Genomic DNA, 18,613 nt, shown 5'->3' on the forward strand with positions numbered 1-18,613 from the left:
CTTTGGCTTTTGTTCTTCCCAAGTAAGTAAGAAAACTTTCCATTTCCTTTTTGTAAATATTCTCAATCTAATAATTGAGAAAGATGTATTTGTTTCATATTCTCTTTGTGTTTTGGAAATTATTTTTTTATGAACAACACCATCATGAAGTGTTACTTAGTGGTATTCATGTTACAGAATGTTATTACATTACTTCCAGGTTTTTATGCTCATTTAGGTTTTGAGCATATATGATGATTGCAGTACCTTTAACACTTGTTGACATTGTATCTGTTTGTAACACAGCAGATCATGAGTATTGTTCATTTTAATCTACTAAATTTGAAAGAAAAGTAACATATATTGTGCTTAAAAGGGTACCAATAATATAAGATGGATCAATAAGAGAAACTAGATATTTTGCTGCCCTTGGGTACTAAGAATACAAGGTACCTTTATTAGAATAATTTGAAGAAAATTGCTCATGACTTAGAGTTGCTTTATGGCGTATTAGTCCATAACATTATTATTATTAGATAAAACAAAGCAGTTCAGACCCAAATCAGGGTTACAAACAGGAGGTTGTCATGCTTGATTGTTACCTGATTGAAATAGCAGTATTGGCAGTCTTTAGACTGAATAAATAACACCCTCAAAGTTATGGTTTTCATCTTGCTGTCACTACAGTTTAACTGCTGCATTAAAATGACTGTAATGTGGATATGATACTGAGAGAATAATAGAAAATCTACTGTTAAGATTGAGTTGGTAACACAGTTTGTTAAGGTGCTGAGTGAAAGGAATTGAAATTGATTGAAAAATCTATGTGTGACGTGCCTCAAAATGAGATGCATTGAGAAGTATGAACTTGATTATTTTCAATCATTCCTTCAGGGACTGTCTGTTTCCATTGTTATTGTACTTTGAGGCTTGTAGGATGTCATTTCTCTTTAAAAACCAAGAATTAAGTTGAGTCAACCAAATTAATGCTTATTTACAGGTTTCCATACCATCCACAAGTTTGCTGTTCATGGTTTCAGTGGTTTGCAGTTAAGTTTTTGGGACAAAAATCTGCTGATTATGATACATTCCCTTGTTGGCCCGCAAATTTCCACCTACATGCTACAATAACACTGTGCCAACCTTGCATATTTGAAGTGCAAGCTTAGTACTTCACATTTGCGATACAGTAGCTACACAAACATGGTTGTAGTATTTAAATTGGCAGTAATCAGCCTTCCCTTGATCATTAAATGTCCAATTCTTAAATCATATTTGTCATTCCAAGAAACAAAATTTTATAGAAAATTATGAAGGCTCATAATTGGCCAATTTTTCCTTGCCAAATACATAAAGGTGTTTGATGCTGTGGCACAGTTTAAAATGAGCCAAGCAACTATCAGAAAATGCACATTTGTCTGTAAACTTCATTCATTCATGAAAATTTTCAGGATATTCAATTAGCATTGGACCTGAAACTAAAGTACCTCCCAGTCATTTTGGATCGAATTATTCGTATGATGTGCCTTACCATAACTTATGTATACTTTATGAATACGTAATGTTTACCTTACATAATAGATGCTATTATTTAGATTTTGCTGCATATTTTGCTTAGAAAAACTTTCCCAGAGTCTTATTCATGAAAGAATACCTGTTCTTGTTGACCCTTAAGGAGAATGCTATAGAATATGGAAAAATTAGATAGAAATCAGGGATAAATTCATCATACTTCAAAAGTTTGGCAGAGTAAAAATGCCAACCATGTGAAATATATAAGAATTCTTTTGTAAATGATATTATTGATGATTGTCAGATAGTTGTATACCTGCAGTACACTTAGTATGAAAAAAGTATATATTTTTTTCACGTTCTTTTCTGTAAACTTTTATAATCTCATACATTCATATGGCAACACTTACACAAGAGTGTAAGTGAACCCATGAAGACCCACCCTATCCCCACACACCACCTCATCCACACCACTTACTATAAGTTTTCTTTTTGTTATATATTATTCTTTGTCTTTCTCGTTCACCATTTTGTGTCGGATAGCACCAGGAGCAGACATAGAATGGCCTCATTTGCTCACATCCACTTTAGTAGTCATGTATAACGCACCAAAACAGAGCTTCATATCCACAGCGAAGCCCCACAGAACTCTTTGTGGTTTCCCTTGACCACTTTCTATGCCCAGGTTCAGTTCATGTACCATTTTACTCTAATTCTCTCTGTGCTACACAAACTTCATGCTAGCCTGCATGTTCAGATTCAGTGAATAAAAGCATCTTTCTCTTGATCCTTTGATCTCATCATCAGTGTTCACTCCACTTCTAACTTATATATTCTCTGAGTCAGTCTCCTCTTTCTTCTCTCCATATTCCAAACCATTTCAGCACACCCTGTTCAGCTGTCCCAGACATACTATATTATTACCACACCTCTTACTTGCCCTGTCATTCCTTACTCACTCAACCCTCTTCACGGTGCATGTTGTCCCCAAACATTTCATTTCCAATACATCAACCCTCATCCATGTCTACTAACCTTCAAACATACCCATCTTTACCCTTACAGAGAGTGATCTATCTTTCCACACTCTTATTGCACCTAGGACTTTGCTGCCTCCCTCATCATATGATTCACCTCAGCTGTCATGATTCTCTCTGCTACCATGTCTGTATGTAGGTATCTAAATCAATGCTACTTCAAAGTTCTCTCCATTGAAATGCAATTCAGATCAACTTTTCTTTGCTCACTTACTGAACGTTATAACCTTACTTTTATTCACATCAGTTCTCAACTTCCTCCTTTCTTATACTCTCCCACATTTAGAAAGCAACTTCAGCAGTTTCTAGATCTGCTCTCCATTAGAACCTTGTTGTCTGCAAACAGCAATTGCTTCAACTCCCAGGCTACCCCACCACAAGCAGACTGCACACCTACTCTTTTCTTCAAGACTTATATTTACTTCCCTTACCACCTCATCTATAAACAAATCAAACAGCCATTATGACATTGCACCCACTTGAGATATGCCCAACTTCTCTTAGAATCATTCATCCTCCTTTCCAGTGTACATGCATAGCATACCTGCTCAATAAAGATTCTGCTTTTCTATTAGTTTTTCTCCCACACCAGTATGTTCCTAGCACCTTCCTCAACCCAGTCATATCCTTTCTTTATATCCATAAGTGCTGCATACAAATCTGTCTTTTTCTTATGATTATTTCCTTCACAAATTCTCCAACAAACAGCTGGTCCACACATTTTCTTCCATTCCTGAAGCTGCATTGTTCCTCCTCAACCTAATACTCTGTGCATGATGCCACCTGCTCAGTCACCACTTTCTCATATAACTTACCAGGTGTACTCAGCAGACTTATACCACCATAATTTGAGCATTCTCTGCTGTCCTTCTTGCCTTTATGTAAAGGCATTATACAGGCATTACACTAGTCTGCAAGCATCTTAGCTTGATCCATACATATATTGAAAATCCTGACTAAAAGGTCAACAATACTCACGTTTTCGTGAAAAGTTTATGAAATCCCATCCACTCCAGCTACTTTTTCTTCACTTAATTTTATGCCTGGATTTGACTCTCTCTTCCTTTTTTGCCAAACCATTCTCCATAAATCTCACAGCATATTTTTTCCACATCTCAAACTCCCCACTTCTGTCACCCTATCATCCAAAACATTAAAGAACCTTCAAAATACTCACTCCAACTCTTCTTTATTTCTTTGCGTGTCACCTCTTCCCCATCTGCACCCCTCACTGATGCTCCCACAGTTTGTTCTCTTGTCATCCTCGCACCGTTTACCTCCTTCCAAATCATCCTCTAATTTTCCATGATGTTTTATTATTACCATGCTTATGTTAATGTGTAGCTAAATCAGTGCAGATAAGTCATGTAATTGTACTGAAGAGTCATCTTAGATCCTTAACTGTTGCAACTGCAAACCCAAACACACACACACACACACACACACACACTGTCATTAGGTCAACTTTCTGGTATGATTAAGTGATTATTTTGTACAGTTATTATGCTATTTTAGCTGTACCGTAGGTGTAGTATAGCATAAGTAAAACTTTTTTCATAACCTATCAGCTGTTTGCTGATTTACTGAGGTAGCACCAGGAACAGATGGCTAATCCTTTTCATAACATGCCAGAGATGTGAGAATAGTATCCTTTCTCTCCATCCCTAGTGATTCATACATTTCTTTCATACCTTTTCACTGTTCCACACTTTTGCAGGTTAGTGCAAGGAACAGATGACTGAGCCTTAGAGGAAAATTCCTTGTGTGATCTCTTTTTCTTTTCTTTTGTTCCCTTGTATGACATGCATGAAATGCATGGGTAATATTCTCTCTTATCCCTGAGGATGTTAAAACAATTAGAATAAGACATTTTAAAGACAAAAAAATCATACCAAGTGTGGATTGTACGTGTGTGGAGGGCAGGAGGTGCTAACTTTTCCCTGAACACATGTTCATCTGCTTACACCTCCCCACAAACAAAATAAGCTGCTGCAGGAATATGTGTTTGAGAAAGACTTGGGATTCAACATTATCCCTAACGTGTCCCCACAGTCCCACCTTAAGAAAGTAGTAGTCAAGAAGACAAATTGTCTGTTAGAATATATTTTTTATTGCACTGAAGTACATGGATAAGGAAATATTCAGTAAGCTGTTCACATCATCCATAAGGCCATAACTAGGATGTGTTTTTCAAATGTGGTCACCACACCCAAAGAAGAACAAAGAGCTCGAAGGAAAGCTTCAGAAGATAGCAGGAAAGATGGTACCAGAATTAAGAGCTAAGTTACAGGGAAAGACAAGAGGCCTTAACTTTGCCTACCTAGGAATAAGTAAGAGGCAGGGGTGACCTAAACACAACCTTTTAAGTTTTCAAAACAGGTTGGTACTGTAGAGAGGGAACAGTTTTTTGAGAGACATTAAAATAGACCATTCTGATTAAATAACATGAAATTAAGTAAGAGAATGGATTTAAAGGATTGAAGACATGGTTAATATAAACAGCTTATATAAACTTTAAAGAAGCTGAATGATTAAGAAAATTTTAAAAGATGGGGTCATATGCATGTAAAACTCCCTCCTCATACAGTACAAATAGGTTATTCCAAAAGGGAAATTACACAGCCTTGGGTATGTTTAAGTGAATGCTGTGCTCTGTTACTGAACTGTTTTGGCAATACAGCAGTCATATTATAGTAATGATAAAGCAATTAATAGAAAAAATCATATCAAGGCCCCTTCTCTCTCCACACACACCTTTGTTCAGTGAGAAACTGCAGTCAATCCTACCATTTTCCAGTGGCAGGACAGATGCACCAGATGACATTAATATTGGTATATTGCTATTGTAACAGTGAAAGGAAAGGTATATCTTGGTTTCTAGGGGAAATCATAAAATTGTCAAAGGTTCTGTTGATATTTTTGTGTGTCACCCATAATTATAGTAATTTAGTTGAGGTTTTCAGAGGTTCTGTTGATTTCTAAGTGTAACATCTTACACAAGGGAGAGTTGGGTGAGGTTTCCATAGGCTCTGATAATTTCTAGTGGTGTTTTGCTTACATTTACATAAATTACCCCATACTTTCCTGGGTCATAATATCTCAACATTCTAACATTAACCTTTGTTGTAGAGATACTAGTTGTAGGTTAATATAAATGATGAAACACCTCCAGAAGTCAAAAAAAACCTTGTTTCCTCTAGTTGTTGGTGAAACTCTTATAGAAATGAATTGAACTTACTAAAACCTCACCATGCTTTCCACTGAAGCCAGTTTACCTATTAAATTTTCATTATGGTAAAATTGTACCTTCTGTTGCATGTCCCACCATTTTGGATTGGAGTAAATGACTGCAGTTAGTTGCTTGTCTCTTGTATTTGCCTGATACAAATTTCTTTCTTTTAAATGTTTATTATTAGTATTATGGCTACTTTCTGGCTGAAACAGTAAGTGAAAGTGCATAGCAATAATAAAATCATACCAAGAATTCAACTTACTGTCAAGACAAAAGTTAGCTGTTCATTATGTATCCCTGCACAAAACCCATTTCCCTTTAAATTAATGTAATCCCATTCACAGTTTTGCTGACTGCAAGGTTCCTGAGCAATGTAACACTTATGGATGACAAGGGAAACCTGTAGTATCATACAGTTGAGGAGAGTGATAGCAGTTTTTGATATATTTAAATATATTTACATTTACAATTATACTTTTTATGAGTTTCTCTCAAAAAGCAGCAGATTGCATTCATCAAGTCATTCCAACTGATTACCTGTGAGAAATGATGTTTTCTTCATTAGGGACTGTAAAATAAGTATGAAATTTCAGTAATGTGATTGGTAGTGTCAGAGTGTGACAAGTTTTATATGAAAGTATTTGTAGATTTTCTTTTTCAGCACATAAATCTACAAGCTCTTCACCATTTCCATTTACAACACTGAACACCCCATGTATACCAATTATTCCCTCAACTGCCACATTACTCACCTTTGCATTCAAATCACCCATCACTATGACCCGGTCTCGTGCATCAAAACCACTAACACACTCATTCAGCTGCTCCTAAAACACTTGCCTCTCTTGATCTTTCTTCTCATGCCCAGGTGCATATGCACCAATAATCACCCACCTCTCTCCATCAACTTTCAGTTTTACCCATATTAATCGAGAATTTACTTTCTTACACTCTATCACATACTCCCACAACTCCTGTTTCAGGAGTATTGCTACTCCTTCCCTTGCTCTTGTCCTCTCACTAACCCCTGACTTTACTCCCCAGACATTCCCAAACCACTCTTCCCCTTTACCCTTGAGCTTCGTTTCACTTAGAGCCAAAACATCCAGGTTCCTTTCCTCAAACATACTACCTATCTCTCCTTTTTTCACATTTTGGTTACATCCACACACATTTAGGCACCCCACTCTGAGCCTTCGAGGAGGATGAGCACTCCCCGCGTGACTCCTTCTTCTGTTTCCCATTTTAGAAAGTTAATACAAGGAGGGGAGGATTTCTGGCCCCCCGCTCCCGTCCCCTCTAGTCGCTTTCTACAACACGTGAGGAATACGTGGGAAGTATTCTTTCACCCCTATCCCCAGGGATAATATACATATATATATACATATACACATACACACACACACACATACATACGCACATATACACACACACACACATACATATATATACATATGAGAAATGTAAGAAACAATTTAGAAAACTGAAACTTCTAGCTTGAAATATCCAAACATCAGCTGCTTGAGATATTACATTGAAACAGTGTGCAGATTAATAATATGACTATTTTATAGAAATCATTTGTTACAATAAGAGAAACTCTTTTTCACATCAGTCACATCATTTTACATTCTAATCAACCATGTAGAGAAGTCTGTGTTTAGAAATATAGATTTTCAAGATGAATTTAAAGATTAAAGATATACAATAAATCGATAATTACATTGCAATTACTGTAACAGCTCAGGATATTATACTGGTCCAGCCGTGGAAAATGTAAATATTCCTCTTCGATGTAATATTTATGTAATCTTTCTAGTTCTTGCCAGCATTGTTTAATGTTACTCATTATGATTTTCATGGTTTAATTCATTATTTTTAGTACTCCTTGCTATGCCATTCAAGTATCTTTTCCACATATAAGTTTATGGAACATTTGATTTTAACTAACTGAACAATGTAACTGTATGAGACTTCTGCCAAATCGCAGAGTAATTTTTCCTGCAGTTTTAGTAGTAGTTTTGAACACCATGTAAATACTGATATGATATTGAATTGTGAAGACTTTCCTCATACAGAACCAAGGAGTTTCTTTTATAGAATTTTTTTGCCTAATTTATACCATTCATTTTTCAACTGTGTGATATGCAAATTTTTGTTTTTTTATTCAAATTTGGATTTCATAATTGTTCCTATATATGTTTAGTTGAGAATACATGTACATCATTAAACATGTTAGCATCATAGTGCGTTCCATTTCATCTCTATATTTTATTTAGATGTTGTTTAACCTATTTTATCTTGTTCGTTGTGGACAAGGATATAAATGAAACAGGTTTGCTCAATATGTCCACTTCCAAGTAGGGCCAGACTTTTTTTATGACCTAGTGCAGCAACTAGGTATTATAATCATTCCCACTATTAATGTGAATAAATCTTTTAAGGTAATCAATGTCAGATATTATCTTGATTTCCAACTGAGGTTGAAAATCTTCTGGCCCACAAATTTGTTCACCATTTAGATGTGAGGGCTTACAGGATTTTTTTCAATAAAATGGACATTTTACATGCGATGGCAGATATTGTTGCTGTTGGTTGTAAATATATATGTTTTGTTACATCTTTGATGCTCTGTGAAATGTTGAAAGTATCCAACTTTTAACAGCAAAAAATTCAAGATTTTTGTTAAGTTCTCATTACAAGTGTCAAGAGCATTGAACATGTCAAAGGGTAAGGTATAAATTTTGTGTAAGTTGTGTAAACTAGGGAATATTTATTAAAGTTTACTCTTTAATATACAGTGTATGAGCTGCATTTAGTGCCTTTCTGTATGATGATAAGTAGTTTTGCAGTTTCTTTTAGGTTCCTTACATTGAGGAAGGATCATAACAGTATATCTTTTGTTTTCACCAGTAATGAGGTTTCACCAGAAAAGGAATACATTGTATTACATTTTGTTTTTTGCTTATATTTCTAATCTGAAACAGTGAAATGAGAATACATAAACATTATATATTTTTGCATTATTTCATTATGTTATCCTTGAGTACTTTATAAAGTCAATTCTATACCAACTCTGTCCTGGAAATGCTGCATAATCAGCATCATATATTCTACTTCCCAAAAGCTGGTGGTGCCATAATTATTTTCCTTGTGAGCAGCTCTGTCACATCTATGAGAGGCTTCATTTGCTCACATATATTGAGTGGTATTTCTTCCACCTTCCTCTTAGTGAGAGTGGAATCAAAAGCCTTACGTCACATTCTGTTGAAATCATCTTGCTGCAACTTTCCCTTTCTATCTGCTATGATGTTGCTGTCCTCTTGTACATGTATTAGTTTGGCCATTGCTCTTATAAAATGTCTTCACTACTATGGTTTGGATCACTCATCATTTGCCAGGCTGCGGCTTCCCATAGTTTCTGTGAAGAGAATGGCCACAAAAGCAACAACCATCATGATTCCTTCTTTCCTCAAATAGTGGTGTGAATTCTCTTAATTTTTCCTATAACCCTTCTACCTTAAGAGTTGGGGCTACAAACACCAGTGAAGCCAAAATAATTTCTTCATTCATTTTCTCTTTACTCAATTCTCTTTCCCCAAGATTAATAGCCTTGATTGTGGAATGCTTTGGTCATGCCATGTTGATCACAATAAAAAAAGGGGGCCTGAACTACCTTTTGCATCACTCTTGAAAATTCTGAGCTTCTTTAAGTACTTCCTGGCTTGATAAATCAGCCAAAAATAACCATTACTGGTCTCTCCATAGTCTTGGTTATACCCTCCTGTTCTTTATCACGGAAGTCGCTTCTGGCTCTTCCATACCTCTCAGCATTCTTATAGTATGCATTTCCTCCATTTCCATTCTTCCCTATCTTGTGTATGATCTTCCAATCCAAAAAATAATCATTTATATTTATCAACCTCATACTTTACTAATCTTTCTCATTTTAGGTGACACCTTTTTTTTTTTTTTTTAAACTAGATCCCTGTGTGGTAGTGTTAACTTCTTTCTCTTTTAAACCCTCTTGGCTAGGAAGCACTGGTCCTGTATCTTCTGTACTCTTCTAAACCTTCCATCATCTAGCCTTTATACTTCCTTAATGGCTTCATCTCAAACAGTGTGGCTGCCAGGGTCTACTACTATGAGTCGCTGAACTGTGCCAGTGAGGGAAATCTGAGATGTAATTAGGCAAGAGTACCATGGCTGAGTTGTGATGTCTCGTGAAACTTCTGCAGAAAGCAGGAGGCGCTGGCAATGTCTCGAGTCAGTGGACGGCTGCCATGGTTTCGTGTTTGTATGTTGCAAGCAGAAGCGTAACCTAAGACTCCATAGTTAAGACTATAGCAGAAGACAGGAGGGACTGTCAACTCCTACTGGGATTCTAAAGAAGGAGGCCGGAACTACGGTAATTTGAGACTGACGAACGAAGCCGAAAACTGGTTATGTCTCATGAACATGACACGTCCAGATGTCAAGGAGGTATTTCTGTAATCAAAAGCAAATGTACTGGTTTATTGTCGTTTATGTGCGGCCAGGTCGGCACTACATCCTAAGCCAAGTGAAGGAAGGCAACCAGTCAACCAAGGTCACTGACAAAGGCTCCTTAAGGATCCAAGTGAATCCGTTGGCCGGTGAAAGTCTCAAACGCAGCCGACCTCCCGCTGTGAAGGTTATACCAGTGTACTTTTTGTGCACTTGGTTCTTGAACTCAGTAAGAGGTCTCTCGTCAGTTACGAGAGCGAACCACAAAGGGTTAGTCATGATGGTGGAAAATCGCAACCAACATCCGGAGATGATGATAGTCACGGCGGCGACGCCAGGGGTACACACAAAGGATACGGTTGTTTGTTGTTGGGTTTTACGGCCATCGACCTATGAGGAAGGTCATTAGGCCTGCAACCCTATTTAATATGTGACTGAAATCGATACTGGTCCATAGGATTAGCGGCATTTTTCACCGAGATATGTGTCCGCCTGTTGTCATTCGCCTATGACGCTAAGTAGATTTATTGAAAACATTATTAGCTGCATGCAGTCCTATTAAATGCTATGATTTATTTTCTATTGACTAAATATTACAATTCAGTGAAATCTAAGTCAATTAAAGTAAGCAAAAGGTTGTATTACAGATGAATTATTTTTGCTAGTTAGGTTAACTAATGAACACGAAATTTTAAAAGCGATAAATAAGAGTCCACAAACTTGATACTTAAACTATTATAACTGAAAGTAAATGTATGATATGAACCACATAGATATTCTATTTTTCCAATGTAGTGTCTTCATAAAGCATTCAGTACATATCCTAATTGCACAAAGGATAATATTTCTTTTTATCATCAGCCGTGGTTTAATACATGAAAGGTAAAAGAAAGGTTTATTTTAGAATTTAAGGGCACCCTTTCAATTAAATTTCCTAAATGATGAGTGTATAGTTGGTATAATGTCTTCTGCATTGAGCGGACACAAACTATGTCCAGAAATCGCCATTTAGAAGCGATTGAACTACGAGAATAACACACTGCTTGTACTCTTTCGCTTGTAAAAAAACAAAAGAATATTTAGATGTTTCAAATTAAAAAATACACACACATGGACAATATAATTAAAAAATTAAGAGAGTCGCTACAATGTATAGAATTCGAAGTATGTTTGTGGAAATAACATTTCCTGGTAACATAATATGGCCGCCCCAGTGTGGCCTTAGGAGCGTTGGTAGGTGTGGACGCTGGCTGCTGACGCCGCCAGTGTGCGTTGGCTGAGCGAGAGCTAAACCTCTAGAGCTTTCGATAAACAACATATTCCCAAACGAGTATTTGAAGTTGTCTGGTCCCCGTGCGTAGAGTAGGTAAATTTGGGGCCCCTGAATTCCATCAAGCATGGCTACACTGCAGTGTTACAACAAAGGCTGCGGCCAGAAATTTAAACTGGAGGAGAATAGTGAAGGTGAGTGTCCAGTGATAAGTCACCGGTAATACAAATCAGATCTCGAACCCAAGGTATTGGCGAGTTGGTGAATGTGGTGAAGTGTGCCAGATCTGCCTCGGTTTGGCTACTGTAGAGTAGGATAGGTAAAATTCCAGTTTAGGGACACCACTGCATTACCTCAGGGGTGTTCGAGGAAGCGCATTGTGAATGGATTTCCTCATGGGTAGTCCAGGTGATGTATATGAAGGGAGCTTGATTTGTACCACTATTTTTTGTTTTACTGCTTATATGGTTGAGGGTGAATACCATGATTTTATTGGATGATGTAGGGTTCAGGAAATGGAAGTTGCTATATAATTAGAGATTAATTAAACTTGGTGACATCTATTTTGTAAGTTATAAGGGTTAAGGTAGCACATTTGACATTTTATACCACTTTATATAGTTTGTTTGCATTGTCCAGTGGATGCTGACAAATAAGACTTGAAACAATTATGAATTTGTTAATTCAAGAAGGAAAATTACATACATTTCTCTTCTTTGATGAACTTTTGTGTATTTCTGTAAGTATTAATTGGTTTCTTAAGATGTACTTATAAAGGTTTTCATATTGTGATATGTTTTGTGACTTTTGAATTGTGTCCTTTTTTATTAATGGTGATCAAAATATCAGATTGGTTGAAAAGTATGTACTGTCTTGAGCGAGGTATGTGATGCAAAATTATTTAATGACATGGTTTGTTGTGTTTCTGACCATGGAGCATTAGCGTCATTCATGTATAGGTCAGGTTTAGAGCTTCATTACTGCACAGGCTTGTTATGTTATGTTTTACAGCTTCATTTGGTTTATAGATTGACTTATGTATTTAGATTTCTAAAAGGGGAAACACAAGAAGGAATCATGCAGGGAGTGCTCATCCTCCTTGAAGGCTCAGATTGGGGTGTCTAAATATGTGTGTGGATGTAAACAATATGAGAAAAAAGGAGAGATGGGTAGTGTGTTTGAGGAAAGGAACCTGGATGTTCTGGCTGAGTGAAACAAAGCTCAAGGGTAAAGGGGAAGAGTGGTTTGAGAATGTCTTGGGAGTAAAGTCAGGAGTTGGTGAGAGGACAAGAGCAAAGGAAGGATTAGCACTCCTGAAGCAGGAGTTGTAGGAATACGTGATAGAGTGTAAGAAAGTGGATGGAGAGAGATGGGTGATTATTGGTGCCTATGCACCTGGGCATGAGAAGAAAGATCATGAGAGGCAAGTGTTTTGGGAGCAGCTGAGTAAGTGCTTTAGCAGCTTTGATGCACGAGACCAGGTTATAGTGATGGGTTATTTCAATGCGAAGGTGAGTAATGTGACAGTTGAGGGTATAATTGGTGTACTTGGGGTGGTCAGTGTTCTAATTGGAAATGAATAGCTTGTGCGAAGGTGAGTAATGTGACAGTTGAGGGTATGAGTGGTGTACTTGGGGTGGTCAGTGTTTTAAATGGAAATGGAGAAGAGCTTGTGGATTTGTGTGCTGAAAAAGGACTGGTGATTGGGAATACCCGGTTTGAGAAGAGAAATATACATAAGTATGCGTATGTGAGTTGAAGATATGGCCAGAGGGGGTTATTGGATTCTGTGTTAATTGATAGGCATGTGAAAGAGAGACTTTTTGATGTTGATGTGTTGAGAGGAGCAGCTGGAGGGATGTGTGATCACTATCATGTGGAGACGAAAGTGAAGATTTGTAGAGGATTTCAGAAAAGAAGAGAGAATGTTAAGGAGAAGAGAGTGGTGAGAGTAAGTGAGCTGGGAGAGGAGACTTGTGTGAGGAAGTACCAGGAGAGATTTAGTACAGAATGGCAAAAGGTGAGAGCAAATGACGTAAGGGGAGTGGGGGAGGAATGGGATGTATTTAAGGAAGCAATGATGGGTTGCACAAAAGATGCTTGTGGCATGAGAAAGGTGGGAGTTAGGCAGATTAGAAAGGGTAGTGAGTGGTGAGATGAAGTAAGATTGTTAGTGAAAGAGAAGAGAGAGGTGTTTGGATGATTTTTGCCAGGAAGTAGTGCAAATAACTAGATGTATAGAAGGAAGCAGTAGGAGGTCAAGAGAAAGGTGCAAAAGGTGAAAAAGAGGGCTAATGAGAGTTGGGGTGAGAGAGTATCATTAAGTTTTAGGGAGAATAAAAAGATGTTTTGGAAGGAGGTAAATAAAGTGCGTAAGACAAGAGAACAAATGGGAACATTGGTGAAGGGGGCAATTGGGAGGTAATAACAATTAGTGATCAAGGGAGAAGGAAATGGAGTGAGTATTTTGAATGTTTGTTGAATGTGTTTGATGATAGAGTGGTAGATATAGGGTATTTTGGTCAGGGTGGTGTACGAAGTGAGAGGGTCAGGGAGAATGGTTTGGTAAACAGATAAGAGGTAGAAAAAGCTTTGCGGAAAATGAAAGCCGGCAAGGAAGTGGGTTTGGATGGTATTGCAGTGGAATTTATTTGTTGATTGATTGGTAAGAATATTCACTGTATATTTGGATCATGGTGAAAAAGTGCTTTAGGATTGGCGGAATGCATGCATAGTACCATTGTACAAAGGCAAAGGGGATAAAGGTGAGGGGTTCAACTTACAGAGGTATAAGTTTGTTGAGTATTCCTGGGAAATTATATGGGAGGGTATTGATTGAGGGGTGAAAGCATGTATAGAGCATCAGATTGGGGAAGAGCAGTGTGGTTTCAGAAGTGGTAAAGGATGTGTGGATCAGGTGTTTGCTTTGAAGAATTTATGTGAGAAATACTTAGAAAGACAAATGGATTTGTATGTAGCATTTATGGATCTGGAGAAGGCATATGATAGGGTTGATAGAGATGCTTGAGGACAATATGTGGTGTGAGGTGATGTTATCAGTTAAGTAATGAAATGTAAAGAGAGATGTGTTGTACTAAAAAGAGCAGGGTTTAGAAACCAGAAGAGTGTGTGCTGAAATGTTTGGGACATGAGGAGAAAATAAGTAAGGAAAGGTTGAAAAAGCAGAAATATGTGTCAGAAGTGGAGGGAACTTGGAGAACGAGGAGACCAATGGAGATGGAAGGACGAAGTGGAAAAGATTTTGAGCCATGGGTGCCTGAACATGCAGGAAGGTGAAAGGCATGCATGTTTTAGAATGAATTGGAATGATGCAGTATACTAGGGATGACATCCTGTTGGTGTACTGAACCAAGGCATGCAAAGCATCCAAAGCAAGCCACGGAAAGGTCTGTGGGCTTGGTTGTGGATAAGGAGCTGTTGTTTTGATGCATTACACATGGCAGCTTGAGAATGGATGTGAGTGGGTGTGGCCTTTCTTTGTCTATTGCTGGTGCAACTTCACTAGTGCAGGAACTATAGATATATAATTACAGAGAGCGTTACTGTGATCTGGAAAAATATGGGGAAAAGCAAGTTAAACTCTTGTAGAGGTTAATATAACCAGTGCAAACTTGACCAAACTTCCCCTAGCAATCAATATTTACCTATTTTCAATGTTTGAAAAAAGTACGTATGTACACCTGACCCAAGTTGCTCAAACCTTCCTGACCACATCCCTAGAAAAATGAAAATTTCAAGTAATTCATTCTTTTCAAAAGAATTGTATTTTACACTTGTTTCTGTGGAAATTTCATTGTATTAGAGATCTTCAGTCTTTTAGCAAATCATAGGATTACAGTTAACAAGAGAATTATTTTATAAACATGTTATGAAACTCAACTTGGTGAAACACTTTACACAAGCTCAGTGCCCTTTAAACTATGTTTCTCTGCTGCTATGTGTATGAGGTGCATCAAGAGTATTGGCAGACTTTTGAATCATGATGTGTGAAATGTTTTTGAAGCACTTATTGACAGACAGATATAGTGACCAAGGGTTTTCATCTCAAATATTATTTTGTAAGTGTGTCAGGTCAAGCCTCTTGGTTTGCTTTTGCCTCAGACTTTTTTCACCATTTGTATTACACAAGGTAGGACCATATCCTCACCAGTTGTATATTCCTTCATTTATTGCATGATTAGGTAAGAAACCATATACAAAGCTTCAGTCCCAGCAAGAATGTGTTTGGCAGCCTGGCTAGTTGGTTCCAGGTTCCATCTGCACTGATTGCAAAGTTTTTGTCATTATTGCGGAAGTTTCATTGTCCTCATTTTGTTCATTCATTTCTATTGCTCTCATTTTCAACATGTCATGATTATATGTACTTGCGTTTCACATCCATACGTCAGCTCTGAGACGATTTCATTATGGAAGCTTCTTGCATACTCTGTGCTCATATTTTTTCCAGTCACCATAGCTCTCAATGAACCCTCAGTTTTTCTTACATGAATTACTCTGCTCTCAACCTTAGCTTTTACAATCATTCTTACTAAACTCCCTTCCCAATATTTGAATTCATCCACAGTCTCCACATATTCACCATGCAAAATGATCTTGCAATCTAGTCTCCCTTCCATTTCAGAAATTAGTATCTTTTATTCACATTAATTCTCAACATCTTTCTCAAACAGATTTTTTTCAGCTATTCTTCTGATGCAGATAACAACACAGATTCTGTTGCATACAGTATCTGTGGCAACTTCCAATTTGTTTCCCCTTAATTGAAAACTGCACCACGGTCAGCCTGCTTCACTCTCATCTCATGCAGTGCCTGATCCACAAACACATTAAATAGCCAGAGTGATATCACACACACTCTTAATGCCCACCATTTACCTCATTTATACTTGCACATACTCTCACATGATTTTCAGTTAAGTAATTTTTCATAACATTTTTAACGGAAAATTTGCTGGCTTAAAGAGATAAGAGGTGGTTTCTGATACTTACCAAAGGCCAAAAATCAATTTTGGCTAGGATCTCCTGGTCCAGGGTTCATCCCTTAGGGCATACACTGGAGAAGATCGTACAGACCTCCATTTCTTCTGCTTTCAAAATGTAACCTACTTTAAAAGTTTAAGTATATAATAATAAGGTAAAGTGAAATACATGTGTAGTGCAAAACTCAGTGCATAGTGTGACACTGATCAAAGCATTTTGGTTCTCCTGAATAACCCGAATAAGTTTAGAAATAAACATCTGACTCATCATAGATTAATGAAGTATTTTTATGCAGTGACAGTTCTGATGTGTTTCAGTATACTCATGCAGGTGAACAGGTTAAGGCACTTTGAAAAGTGGCTTTGAAAAGTGGGATATATCAGTTTATGATTATTGTTTTACAGCTTAATAAGACTGCTGTACAATGCCTAACTCAGTATGCTTGCAGCTGCCAAAGCAAGTAACCACAGCATAGTTGATATTTAAAGTTTATTAGAATGTATTTTGTGTCATTGCCTTTAATATGAACATTAGACAAGTTATCAAAAACTTTAATGTGAATTATGTCTTCCTTGATAAGAGTGTAGTAACAAAAATGCTGAATCCTCCCCAGAAAAGTGCATGGAAAATTTAATGTAATTATTTATATTCCTTAACAAGTGTTTGGCCAACAGATTCAACCTTTGTTAAAAAATTCTTAGTGTGTGGTATCACAGTGTTACAGATCAATGAAGTAACATTGCTCAATTTTTTTTTCCCAGATGCTTGTGAGTATCACCCAGGTGCACCCATATTCCATGATGCGTACAAGGGTTGGTCATGCTGTAATAAGAAAAGTACAGATTTCACAACATTTCTTAATACCAAGGTAAGATTTCTGTTCTTTTAATCATAATGCAAATAACCTCTAAATGCTTGACTGAGTTTTCCTTTCCAGCTTCCCAAATTCATATTTTTTCTTACATTGTTCAGAAACTTTGTTTGACCCTACAATTTCGAAGATCTTTCATACTTTCATACTATTCGCCATTTCCCGCATTAGCGAGGTAGCGTTGAGAACAGAGGACTGGGCCATTGAGGGAATATCCTCACCTGGGCCCCTTCTCTGTTCCCTCTTTTGGAAAATTAAAAAAAAAAAAAAAAAAAAAAAAAAAGTGAGAGGGGAGGATTTCCAGCCCCCCGCTCCCTCCCCTTTTAGTCGCCTTCTACGACACGCAGGGAATACGTGGGAAGTATTCTTTCTCCCCTATCCCCAGGGATTATACATATATATATATATATATATATATATATATATATATATATATATATATATATTTTTTTTTTTTTTCTTTTTTTTCAAACTATTCGCCATTTCCCGCGTTAGCGAGGTAGCGTTAAGAACAGAGAACTGGGCCACTGAGGGAATATCCTCACCTGGCCCCCTTCTCTGTTCCTTCTTTTGGAAAATTAAAAAAAAAAAAATTGAGAGGGGAGGATTTCCAGCCCCCCGCTCCCTCCCCTTTTAGTCGCCTTCTACGACACGCAGGGAATACGTGGGAAGTATATATATATGTTCTGGAAGGAGGTAAATAGGGTGCGCAAGACAAGGGAGCAAATGGGAACCCCAGCGAAGGGCGCAAATGGGGAGGTGATAACAAGTAGTGGTGATGTGAGAAGGAGATGGAATGAGTATTTTGAAGGTTTGCCGAATGTGTCCGATGACAGAGTGGCAGATATAGGGTGTTTTGGTCGAGGTGGTGTGCAAAGTGAGAGGGTTAGGGAAAATGATTTGGTAAACAGAGAAGAGGTAGTAAAAGCTTTGCGGAAGATGAAAGCCGGCAAGGCAGCAGGATTGGATGGTATTGCAGTGGAATTTATTAAAAAAGGGGGTGACTGTATTGTTGACTGGTTGGTAAGGTTATTTAATGTATGTATGACTCATGGTGAGGTGCCTGAGGATTGGCGGAATGCGTGCATAGTGCCATTGTACAAAGGCAAAGGGGACAAGAGTGAGTGCTCAAATTACAGAGGTATAAGTTTGTTGAGTATTCCTGGTAAATTATATGGGAGGGTATTGATTGAGAGGGTGAAGGCATGTACAGAGCATCAGATTGG

At 37.5% G+C, this 18,613-nt stretch overlaps 1 protein-coding gene across 2 annotated transcripts in view; it reads left to right on the top strand.

Annotated features, from left to right (window-relative positions):
• Positions 1-11,527: 11,527 nt before the first annotated feature.
• mora (CHORD-like protein) overlaps positions 11,528-18,613 on the top strand; it is a 32,769-nt gene continuing 25,683 nt past the window's right edge. The window contains exons 1-2 of one of the 2 annotated variants that reach the window (XM_071676563.1): positions 11,528-11,709; positions 17,278-17,384. In XM_071676563.1, the coding sequence (XP_071532664.1) occupies positions 11,643-11,709; positions 17,278-17,384 (174 nt within the window). In that variant the 5' untranslated portion in view covers positions 11,528-11,642. The remainder of the gene's footprint in view (positions 11,710-17,277; positions 17,385-18,613) is intronic. The other variant, XM_071676562.1, reaches the window with a different exon arrangement.

Source organism: Panulirus ornatus, chromosome 23, assembly GCF_036320965.1.
Source record: "Panulirus ornatus isolate Po-2019 chromosome 23, ASM3632096v1, whole genome shotgun sequence".
Taxonomy (NCBI): Eukaryota; Metazoa; Arthropoda; class Malacostraca; order Decapoda; family Palinuridae; genus Panulirus; species Panulirus ornatus.